The 12946-nt window shown below is 37.7% G+C and overlaps 1 protein-coding gene across 16 annotated transcripts in view; it reads left to right on the forward strand.

The window, feature by feature from the left end:
- The window catches only part of LOC122064820, a 106210-nt gene that overhangs the window by 88037 nt on the left and 5227 nt on the right, over positions 1-12946 (forward strand). For 9 of the 16 annotated variants that reach the window (XR_006135834.1, XM_042628595.1, XM_042628593.1 and 6 more), the window contains 2 exons: positions 606-725; positions 4171-4259. Coding sequence is in view for 12 of the 16 variants with exons in the window: in XM_042628595.1 (XP_042484529.1) it covers positions 606-725; positions 4171-4259 (209 nt within the window). In the remaining 4 variants the exon portion in view is untranslated. Of the gene's footprint in view, positions 1-605; positions 742-4170; positions 4260-12946 lie in introns of all 16 variants that reach the window. The other 7 variants (XR_006135837.1, XR_006135836.1, XR_006135835.1 and 4 more) reach the window with 2 other exon arrangements.

Raw genomic sequence — 12946 nt, forward strand, 5'->3', positions numbered from 1 at the left:
TCATTTTTGGTCTTGCCTGCCATATGACTAATTTTGTATTCAGAGACTTTAGTCATCAGGAAACAGCCACTCCACATAGCGGGGTTAAGGCTGTGTGCATATCTTTCCCTCCCCAGACCCTGTAGTGGTGGGAACCGCTTGCACTGGGTACACCCTTTTTTTTTTTATACATTAAGATGGTCAAAATGTCAGAGCCTTGGGATCAATATGCTCAGAATCCTGTATGAGGATTTTTCTAATCTACTCATTTTTTCAGCACTTTGATGCCTTCATATAACATGTTGATGTACTCTTGCATCGAGTTTTGAGTTGGTTGAAAAGCACAATATGTGGGACAGATTTCTTAGCTTGCAGGTCTCATTTAGTCTCTATTTTTCAGGTTTCTAGCCTTTTAGCATTTTTTGTACATATGCTCAAAATTTTGAGTTCCACAATAACTTCATGTGTTCTCGATCCCACTTACTTGTGTTGCATGCTATATGGTTTCTATTAGAATCTTATCAGGTTTTTGTATGTAGGATAAGTAGTGTGGAGTCCTCCCCACCCCTTTTTCCCCTTTAAATCAAGTGCACTTAAATGTACTTTAAATATGCCATGTTCAACAGATTGATTCCTCTGACATTTGGGAGCCAACAACATTCATTCTGAAACGTTCCAGCTACCAAGTTAAGATCAATAGTATGGAGGTTGTGGTAATCGAGGAGAACTATTCAGCTGACTTATCTGTGCGTTTTCCACTTTGTAATGTTTCTATTTAATCACTCAAAACATTATTGTGTGTGTTCTTAGTGAGCTCCTGATCCAGACTTAGGCTCTCTTTGGCATCATTTATGTTTATGTTTATTACCTATTTACTATTAATCAATTAACATAAAAGATTATGGACTATAAACAATAATCGTTTAGTTATTAGTAGATATCATAGATTATATAATAAAAAATAGGTTTGGTATGCCTTGTGTAGAATGCATATGTAACATTGTTCATTCTCAGTTGCAAGCCAGGGGTGCTCAGTTAAAACCTGGAATTGACAGAAGCCAACCCAATTCCAGCCATCCATATTTTTTAATTTATAGGATTTCTAGGGATAGGGAGGGAGAAGCCAACCATTTCCAACAAATCCAATTAGTCAATCCATAGGATTTCTAGGGTTTGGGGGAGAGAGAGAGGTGATATGAGAGAGGGCGAGAGAGAGAGAGAGAGAGACGACAAAGGTGCCATTGGATGTTCTTGACCTTTTTTTTTTTTGGATAAAGGTTGGGTATTCTTAATGGGTTTCACTAAAGGATTGGACTCTATTTGAAGGGATTTTTATAAAAATATGCGAATTGACCCCTTTACCCTTGGTTTTGAGCCATTAAAACATGTGCTCATTAGCCATTAAAGCATGTGCTCATTAATGGTCTAGCGTGTAAACAACAATAATCTCTTTATCCCAATAAATCATAAACACCTCTCTACTTGTTTATGAATTTATTTGGTATATTGATTTATTTTAGTGAGAAATAGGGGTCATAAATCATACCGAACGCCTCTATTTATGTTTATTTATCAGATAAAGATAAATTTAAAATATACCAAAGAGAGCCTTAGTCAACTTGTTCTAGATATGCTTTAATTGTATTAACAAATGTGGTTGCGTTATTTGGATACACCAACAACAATTACAAGAACAACAATAATAGAAACAACAACTCAGCCTTATCGTATGTCCCAACTAAATGGGGTACATGGATCTGTGTAAATAGTTGGATACATTTGAAAAATAGGTTCCTGGGATATTTCAGATTGACAGTAGAACCTTAAGAAGCTTCTATCTATTATAAATATTTCTTTGGTACTATCAAGGTTTGCTTGATAAAGGGTGTGTAGATGATTGGTACTATAAAAGTGTGGATCCTAAGCATCAAAAGGAGCTGTTTCAATTAGTAAATGAATACATAGATTATTTTAAATAATTTATGATTAATCTAAGTGTATTGGGGCACGTAGCCTCAAACCTCAAACCAAGACATAGTGCAGCCATAAGATTCATCAAAATCAAAATGATGCTTGTGACATGATATAAAACCTGAAGAAAGCACTTCTGTTATAATTTTTTTTTTTTTTTTTTCTAATATGTAGGCCCCAAGGAGAGTTGAACTCATGACCTCTTAATTATGAGTTATTGGTCTTTTCCAACTGAGCTTACCCCTTGGGGTAGTTATGATGTATTGTACTTTTCAATTATAGTCACTTCTTTGTGGTTCTCTTCCTTATCTTCCCTTTTGTTTTCCTTTGTTTTTTTCCCCCTCTTTTCTGGTTATAACCAAGCTTGGTAACATCTATACCATCTTCATTACATGTGGTCAACATGGGTTCCATATGATAGAGGATCACACACCCATCTCGTTTTTCAAATTTCAGCTCCAGTAGCATGGGAAGTGGTTAATAACAGGGTTTAGAAGGTTCATAAAATTATTAATGGAATCTGATGGCATTTTTGTAACTTTTGTCATTTGAACACACCATTGAGGCACTTGACCAATGAGATGGCTGTTAGTTCTTCTGTCACATGTACCACAAGTGGCCATATGGAAAAAAATTGTAATTTGGTGTTGGGCTAAATGTAACCACTTGGTGACAGTAGGAAAAAGCAAGAACAGGTGTGGGAGCAAGACATGGGATGGGAGTGCCATAGTGTGTTATATACTCCAAAACAAAACGGCCCTAGAGTGTATATCCATGCATAGATATTCACATGCTGTCCTAGTTCATCTATATCTTTTGTTTTGTTTCTTTTGGGACAAATCACAAACTTTCTTTATTATGGATCTGCAACCAGAAATTCATATGATTTTTTTTTTTTGGGTGAATGGAAAACATATTAAAACAGAAAAGAAAAGCAGATACAATAGACAAAGCCAAAACCGGCTAAGCAAGGGCAATGACCCTATCCCACGAAAGCCAACCCGAAAGGAGAGGGACTTACCAAACCTGCCCTAAGAAAGGGACAGGCCAAAAAGACCAAAACACGAAGGGTGGGGGGCATAGTTTTTAAGGCGTTGGTAAGGCGGCGCCTTGGCGCTGATGCGGTCTAGAGATGGTAAGGCAGTGCTCCGCCTTATGTGATGTGGCACCTTATGGGTTTTTTTTTTTTTTTTTTTTTTTTTATTTTTTAAACACATTTTAAAATTACTTGATGAAGATTTCAAATATAGATTTTTTATTGGTAGGTGTATGGTTTTGTTAACACTTAAGATGTATGGGATTAGCTTTACTCCACCAAAAATAACCAAAACAAACAAAACAAAAACACGATTCACAAACAGGGTTTGGATTTTGTCAAGGGTTTTAACAAAGGGCTTTGAGAAGGAATCAAGGAACAAAGAAGAACCACTGATCCAAACGACCATTTTGCTCCGGTGAGCTTCATTTTTCTTTGACAGGAGTAGAAATATAGTGGATGACCTTAGGGCTTAGGCACTCATTTTGGCATCATAGAGGTAAGTATAATAAATACTTGTATTTTTTATGTCTTCTTTTCTTTATATTTATAATTTTGTTTCATAATTATGTATTTATATTATATGTTAATATGATTGATGATTGATGAACTTAGTTTATTCACTTTATTGATTTGTTTTCTTAATGAATATCTTACATTGGTATGAATATGAATCTTTAATATTTATTTAACATATGAGTAATAGGATTCAACTAGGATTTTAGCCAAATAGATTGGTTTTATAAAAAAAAAATTACATAGGAATGCTTTAGTCGATAAGGCGACGCTTTATGCCCGCCTTATTCTAAGGCACTCCAAAAGACCCTCAAACGCCTCCGTCGCCTGACCGTCTTAAAAACTATGGTGGGGGGGATGAAACAAAAAAAAAATATCATATGAATTTAGCTTTTTTAAGCTAAAAGTGAGAGATTGAGATCAACTCCACCATTTGAACCAGCATGGATTTTAAGATTTGTGATGCCAAAATATCAGTAACTTCAAGTGTGTATTTAGTGCTTGGATTTTCTTTTCCCAGTGCGTTTTCTCAAGCAGCTGAATTAAATCATAAGCACACAACTGAATGTTCATTCACTTGTTTTAGTTGAAAGCATGGATTAAGACGATTATTTTCGAACCAACACATTTTTCTGAATTTTCCTTTCCGGAACTTGGCTACTGTGCAGATCAAGATTCCATTTGGGCTTTCAAGCCAATTCGTGTTAACATGCTCCGATGGGACTTCTCATCCATTTAGCACCAAAAATGATGTTCGGTAATATATTTTATGTTATGCCCCAAAAAAAAAAAAATTTTCTCAACCTTATTCTGAATCTTCCAATTATTGTTTCTCTTTTATTATCCTATGTTATTCAGGAAGCAAATTTTCAGTCATAATTAGTTGATAACTCTTATTTTATGATGGGAACATGCTATTTGTGTTAATTAACTATTTAGTATTTCATATTCCCTATTTTCCTTCCTCTCTGTAACCACCAAGTTATTTGAAGGAGACCATTCTAGTCTAATGGTTGCCTTTTTGATGAGGTGTGCTAGGCTGAAATAATAAACACTAGAGAACCTACTAGAAGGCAGAATTGCGGTGAACCAAAAAAAAAAAAAAAGGTGAAATAGGGGCAGAAACTAAATGGTGTTGGAACTAAAAAAACCCTATATCCAATGGAATGAGAAAAAACCAAACAAACCTGATTCTGAAAATTCTTCTTCCAAGGGATGTGATCTGCTTCACTTTTGTGCCATAAGATCTATACATGAAATGAGAGAGTGTATTCTGTTGAATAATCAAAGCATTTGAGGACATTAAACCATATGATCTTGTTCTATGAAAATTGGATCATAGATGGAAAAAAAATGCAAATATGGAAAAGTACATGGAAAAATCAAGCACAATGTTAATGTGGCTTATGACATGTATGAGTATGATTATGACTTCGTGAACATTATACGGAAAATATTTTTCTTAATAATGAAGATGATAAAGAACGATCACAAAAACAGTTTTAGTCTCTCTTACTAGAATACACCAAGGAGATAAGGTCTCATTCTGGTTAGAATACACTGAGGAGAGAAAACTACATTAGTATACTGTGTCACTAGGTACATGTAGAGCACTTTCTTTCTTTCTCTCCCTCCACTGCCCTTCTCTTCTCTCAACTCTTGCTGAATGAAAAGGAAATCCTTTTCTACTGTGTTAAACCTCTTACCCTCTCACATTGTGTTCTCAAAGCCATACTTCATAGAAATTCAAAGAAACATTTGGTTGTGTACACCTGTGCCTAATCCTGGACTAGTCATGTAGTATTTGAATGTTTGAAAGAGTCATTTTTGTGTACACTGTGTAATCCTCTAGTCATGTAGTGTTTGAATGTTTGAAAGAGTCATTTTTGGAAATTGTAATTTTCTTACATATGTATGCCATTCCTTGCGCTTAGTAGGGTATTTTAGTCGACACCTATATTTTCCTAATTTGATTCCACGTTCCATCTCTTTCTCTCCCTCTCTCATTCTCCTCTTCTTCTTCCTCTTCTTTACTTCGAAATTAACCAAGAAACAACATGTATCACCCAAGTTGATATCAGAGCATAAAGTTTCACAGAGGCCAATTGAAGAAACTCAGTTTTGTGCTGAGTTCTAGAAGATTTATGTCAAGGGTTTCCATCTTCAATTGGTATGTTAAAAGATTCTTAGGCCCTTTAATTTTCTTCTTTCTTGAAAATTTTGACCTCATGTTGGGGACAACATGTAATTTCACTTAATAATCAGAAAATATAAATTTTGGAGATATCGATGGCTAGAACGTTAAGGAAGATAGAAGGGATTGCCTGGTCTACTATGAGCTGCCTTATATTTTCCTGATGGCTTGTTCTGGTTTCATGTCTATTGGTGGATATTTGAGGCAGATGATTCCATCACTTCCCAAAAGCATCTTTGGCACCTCTTGGTTTCTACCTTATATTTGGGACTGAGGACAATGTGATTTTGTGATGAGAAATTCTCTCAGAAGCCTTTTTCCTTTTTTACTGTTTGAAGTTATTTATGTTTATTGGAGTGTTATGGCTTGATGTGGAGTCCATGAAACAAGATTTCAGCTAAATTTCGTGAGACTTACCGAAATATTCCGGTTTTGCTAGAAATGAAACCCAGTCCGAAACTGAGAAATGCATAAGTTTCAACCAAAATTATGAGGTTTTGGGTAAATTTCGTTCTGAAGTTTCATTTTTCCAAAATTTTGGCCAAAACATTACTTTGGCTTAAGTAATTTTGATGATCTGTTTCTCTTATTTCACCAAGTTTCTACTCAGAAGCTTTGAAAACCCAGTTTGGTGCTTTCTTGGCCAAATTACACTTTTAAAGGTTGGACTTGAGCTTTTCTTCTGCCATACTATGACAATGGCCAACTTTTGTGATATTATCAGATGATAACTTGATTTTGCGGCAGCAGTAGCAACATTTCTAGTGGTTTTATCCTAGGAATCTAGGACTGTTGGATGGTCATAGGGGTGACTTGTTGCTTGTATTGTTGACTCCGCTATATTTTGACTCTTTGTAACAAACCATTTATGATCCATGATTTATGATATTGTTTATAATTTGACATATATTCATTCTTAACACATTTTTTTATTTTTTTAGAGTAAAGTACGTCACCCTTCCTTGTACTTCACCCTAATGTCACCCCCTTCACGATTCGAAACATTACACGAACTTCCCTTACGTTTTAAAAAATCTTACAAGCAGCCCTAGTTAGCATGGGATTGTTAAGTGATGACGTCACTTGTCTCTAAGTTCATAAATGCCCAAATTACCTTATACCAGATGTGACTTTACCTTGTTGCCCTGCCCTAAAACATGAGAACTAAATCCTAAACCCATCTTCTCCTTGGGTTCTTCCTCCAACCCATCTTCAACAATGGCTGCCCTTCTCTATCTTCTTCACTTTCTCAGGTAAGCTCAAACCCTTCAACTCTCTTGTCTTCTTCTTCCTCTAGACATCCTAAAGCCAAGTTTCCCATTTTCTTTCGATCTTCCTCTCAAACCCGCCGACATTCTCATCCCTTCTCCAATAATCTCTCAATCCATTACCGTGGGAATTTCCTTCAATGGGCGGCTGTTCCTTCTTCTTCGGCGGTCACAATTTCTAATCCTTTCATAATCAATCGTCTTCAAAATGGCTGGATTCAAGTGAGGATCCTACACAAGTGAGATCAGAACCTCCAAACCAACCACCACCCCGTGCTTTGTTGCAACTCCCGTTTCTTGTTTCTGTTACAATATAACCTATCACTGTTGATTGTTCCTTGAGGATGGCTATACTCTTTTTAAGCTGTGAGTGCAAACCCTAATGGCGTGCTGCCATGATGTTATCGTTTTTCTTGGATCGGGACAGGTCTGGCAAGGTTGCAGGTGTGCGGAGAATGAACTGGAGGAGACAGGAATTTGCAAGGATGATCTTCCTCAGAGGAGAGTTTGGTCATTTGAGCCCTTTCATTCCTTAGTGGGTTTGAAGCTTCAGATGATTTGTCAAAGCCTGGCTACTTTGCGGAAACAAGGGAAAGTAGGGAAGTCTGCATCTTCTTCTCTTAAGAAGGCATACCATGGGCAATCACAGTCCCAAGAAAGTTCGATGGTGTCAACTGTGTTACGTATCTTCTCACGATGGCAGGAGGATGATGGGGTACAGGTGCTGATGACAATGCCAATTACAGGGATGAATGGTGCTGCAGCGGTGGGTGTTTCAAAGGTGAATTGCGGGTATTATGGGTCTAGTGCAGGGAGTGGCGATTCAGGGGCAGCAATGTACTCCGATACAGGCAGGAGCAGGAAGATAGCTCGGTGGGGCAACGACCAGTAGGCGGTAGCAGCAAAATTACTCGGTGGAGCAGTGGAGATCTTAAGAAGAAAAGAGAGGGAAAAAAGGAATATCAGAAGCTTGTGAGAGATTGCCACCAGAGAAGAAGATGGGGTCGCAGCTTGGCTACAGAGAAGGGTGCTTATGGAGATTGTGGCCATGGTTAGAGGAGCTCGGTAGAAGCTGCGGCAGCCATGGATGGGAGAAAATGAAGAACAGGGGAGAGATGGGATAGAGTTGCAGATTTTTTTTTTCTGGGCACCATTAGAGTTGCAGAGACAAGCTCTCGAGAGCTCCAAAGAAGCCAATGGGTGCCAGGGGGGGAAGGGGTAGCAGATGGTTTTAGTGGAAGGTTTAAATTTTCATTTAATTGCGTTTACATTTCAGATCTAACACCATCAGCCTCTAGGGGAATGGATGTAATTTTCCAAAACATGTGATAGGGGAGTGCATGGTTCGAAATCTCGCTGAGATACCGGCAATATCTCAGTAATTTCGGCATTTTTTTTTCCCCGAAATGGAACAGTCTACGAATTAAAATAAATACCATGTTTCTCTTGCCGAAATTTCGTGTAACATTTCGGTATCTTGCCAAAATGTTACAACCCCATTCTATTTAAACCCCATTTCATGAACAACTTGACTGTCTTGTCCTTATTTTGACTCCTCTTTGCTGTAACTTCACAAAATCAGTGCATTGACAAGTTTTTTGCCACATCATCACATCTACTCCATTAAAGATCACTCCAAGTTGAAGATCTACACATTTCCAAGCCTTGGAAAGGTAAACCAGTTTCCCCAAAATCTTTTTTTTATTTTTTATTTTTTATTTTAAATAGTAACATAAATACATGTTGGTTATGGATAGAATTTTTATATGTTAGACATTAGAGGCCGATCTATGACCTCACGGAGTCGAAATTATTTTTTTTGTTCATAATTTTTTTTATTTTTTATTTTTTATTTTAAATAGTAACATAAATACATGTTGGTTATGGATAGAATTTTTATATGTTAGACATTAGAGGCCGATCTATGACCTCACGGAGTCGAAATTATCAATATTGGTTGATCTACGACTCTATCGAATAGAAAATTTTCTAGCTGGTAAATATTTATTTTAATTTTTTGAAAAATATGATAAATAGTTTAATAATTAAAAAAATTTTTGAAAAAATAGGGAAAAATATTCTGTTTTGATTTTAAAAATAAAGAAAAAATATGAGATTAATTTTAAAGAGTTTTGAAGTGTACATGATGCTTGTTATGTTATACCATATTTGATTTTGTTGTATTATGTCATTATTTTTCAAAATTGATTAAAAAATAATTATATGTAAAAAAAAATATATATATATATATAAGTAGCTACCATATACTTTTAGTGGTCTCATATGATGTTTGTAAGGTAATAATGACACTCTTTTTTCTATACGTCAGTATTAGGGTGATGTATAATGCCTGACAGATGAGGCGACGAGGAAGACGGAATAAGAGGGAGAAATGGTAGGAGATGTGATAATGGAGAGATTACATGGAAATACAGAGTGTCAATTGATGGTGATAAAAGGAAAAAATAGTGTAACTATTGTCATAAGAAGATTATGGGTGGTGGGGCCATAAGACTTAAGCAACATTTGATTGAAAATTGCTCAAATGTGGCTACATGCACTGAAGTGCCTGATCATATTGCTAAGTCCATAGCTGAAGACATGAAGGGAGGGAATAATAGGAATGCGGCAAAGGAAAAGGTAAGGGAGGAATTTGAGGAGGCACTATATGCTCCCATACAACGTTATGATGATGATTGTGATGATGGCAGTGATGACCCTATATATGTGCTTGATGATATACAAAGGAAGAGGCTAGAAATTGACGGCAGGGCCAAGCTTTGAGCTGACAAAGTCTTCTTGAGGAGGATAGACATAGAGAGACTAGAGGAGCAGTTGGTTCATCTAGAGTAGGAGGTAGTGGATCTTCACAGCTTGCTTTGCCATTTAGGAGAACATATAGTACAAAGGATGCCCCACCTCCACCTTCAGTGGTACCACCTCGTGTGAACCCCATTCTACAACAGGATCCCCATAGGTAAAAAAAAAAAAAAAAGGGCAAAAAGCAGCATAAGATAAAAGGGATGTAGACTAATATAAAGGCTTATGTTGAGGAGGTTGTATCTAAGTGGATGCTATGACGCCACTACAGCTCCCTATTACCATCTGATGTTTGATGTGTTGCTAAGGTTGAACCAAGGATAATGGGGCCAACTACATACAAGGTGATGAATGTGTATTTGCCACAGGAGAAGAAAGTTGCAAGCATACATGGATAAATTGAAGATTTAATGGGAGAGCTATGGGAACCGTAATGTGTGATGGTTGGACAAAGACCATGATAAAGTCCATCAACTTTATGGTTTATTGTGATGGTAGAACAATTTTTCTAAAATCTGTTGATGCATCTTAGGAAACAAAGGATGCAAAATACATGTACAAGCTTTTGAAGGAGGTTGTGAAAGTTGGGATAGAGGACGTTGTTCAAATTGTGACAGACAATGGAGACAACTATAAGAAGGCCGGTCAGAAAATGATGAACAATAGCATATTCCAACTCATTTGGACTCCTTGTGCAGCGCGCTGCATTGATTTGATGTTGAAGGACATGGGAAAACTCAAAGTTGTGAAGACTATGGTTGAGAGGGCAAGGCAAGTGGGCACATTTGTATATAATCATGGGTTTTCATTGAACCTATTGAGGGAGAAGTGTGGGGGGACTTGGTCAAACTCGGTCATATAAGATTTGCCACAAACTATGTTGCACTCAAGTGTTTTGCGTCGAAGAAAGTCGGTCTTCGATCTATGTTTGCATCGAGAAGTGGTTTGGGTGGAGGGAAGCAGGATCACCTGGTGGTAGGGCAGCGCAGGCAACAATTTCATCAGATGAGTTTTGGACACAACTGTGTGAAGTTGTGAAAATCTTGTCACCAATTGTTGGTGTGTTAAAGATGGTGGATTTTGCTTTCAAGCCCACCTTGCCAACTTATATGCTGTTGTGGAAATGATGAAAGAACATGTCTATGCTGCCAATCCACATGGAAGTAAGAAATTTGTGAACATAATAGAAGAATGTTTGGAGCGCCAGCTAAAGCATCCATGGCATAAGGCTGGTAAGAAAAGCTGAATACATTCTTTCTTATGATGTATGAATGCATTAATGTTAACATTAAGTCATTGACAATAATATTTTTTTGTCTAATTTCAGCATACTAATTTAAACCCCAGGTATTAGTATAGCCATAGATTTGCATTGAATCCGGAGCTTTTGGAAGCAGTGAAGCAGTTGGTTGTCAAGTTGCAACCAAGGCCCAGTCTACAAGCCATAGCCAATACTGAGGTGAGTTTGTAGTACAATAGGAATCTAAATTTCAGTGCAATGGTTGGTAATTATTTTCTAATTGTTAATTTGTTATAGACAAAAAAATTCAAAGATGCATTAGGCAATTTTGGAGCCTCTACCTCACTCGCGGGTCGTACGAGTACGGATGCTGATATTCGATCCAAATTTTAGTATGTTACTTATACAAGTGTTAAATGTTTTGAAATAAAAATAATCTTGCGTACTTGTTGTAACTTGTAATGCAGCTGAATGGTGGATGTTGTATGGGGGTTTGGCATCGGAATTGAGGAAGATTATTATCAAAGTACTCTCACAAACATGTTCTGCATTTGGTTGTGAGAGAAACTGGAGTACATTTTCACTCACTCGAAAAGGCGGAATCAATTAGGTTCAGATCGTCTTGCTGACTTGGTGTATGTGCGCTACAATATAAGACTGAAGATGCAGAACATACACATGGGTATAGAGAATGATAGGATCCACATCAAGCTTGCTGATGTTTTTCAAATTAACTCAGATGAAGATGATCCCCTAGTGGACTGGGTGAGGGACAGAGGCGAGTCGTTGATGGCTTAGTCGGGAGGTAGGCCGGACCCATATGTAGAGCAAGAGATGGCAGTCAATTTGGATGAGTATATGGCTACAAAGGGAAGGATACATTCACAGACCCCCTGACCATTTGAGCTTGCACTTGGTAGGGATGATTCATATGGGGATGATGATTGGTCCACTTCCACTTCCACTTCCTCAAGTGGTTATACCCAGACTCAGATTTAGATGCAGACACATCGGGCACCAGGTAATGATGATAGTGATGGTGGTTGGGGTGGTGATAGATTTGAAAGACTTCGAGAGCAATATAAACAAGTCAAGCTAAAGCCGGAGCCGGAGCCGAAGCCGGAGCCGGAGCCAGTGCGATTCACTGGGGAAAGTCAATTTGAGTATGCCACACAAGGTATGGATCAAAGTGCACGTCAATCAGGTGGCGGGAGGAGTTCAAGCTACACTAAAGGGCCTCGTCACCAATTCGGTCGAGATGAGTAGTAAGATTGCATGGACGTTGATAGTCTATCTACATCTATTGGCAGAATGAGTTTGAGTAAAGGGGATAATCATCCTCACAGTCATAGCAGAGGGAGTGGGCATTGGTGTGCCCCATCATTTACTGGAGAGAGCACCTGGTCGAAGTACAGTGTTGGTGGTGATTATGGACCTTATGGTCAATTCACTAGGATTTAACAAGGATTAAAGTATCGGTATCAGTTGTCGTATTGGTGGGCTAAATTTAAGATACGTATCGGGGGGTATCGTATCGTATCAAAGATACGCTAAGATATGCTAAAGATCAAGGATTAAAGTATCGGTATCGGTCGTCATATCGATTGGCTAAATTTAAGATACATATCGGAGGGTATCTATCGGTATCGGAGATACTTTAAACCATGACTAGGATAGGGCATACATCTGGTTCATCCATTCCTAGTATTGACTATGGCTCCCAGACCCTGTCATATGGTGGTGGCTTTGTGGAAAACTTATTCTCCTACTTAGCCCAGCCGTACATGCTGCCGAAAGCATTCGTTAACAATAACTCAATAGTGGGTTCTTCTTCATACTATGGTGGTGACACATACCCACAAATAGGTTACCTTCAATATGTAGATGACTCAATTTTTTTGGTAGTTGTGGAGGACTACGTT

The sequence above is a fragment of the Macadamia integrifolia genome, unplaced genomic scaffold, assembly GCF_013358625.1.
Source record: "Macadamia integrifolia cultivar HAES 741 unplaced genomic scaffold, SCU_Mint_v3 scaffold1783, whole genome shotgun sequence".
NCBI lineage: Eukaryota > Viridiplantae > Streptophyta > Magnoliopsida > Proteales > Proteaceae > Macadamia > Macadamia integrifolia.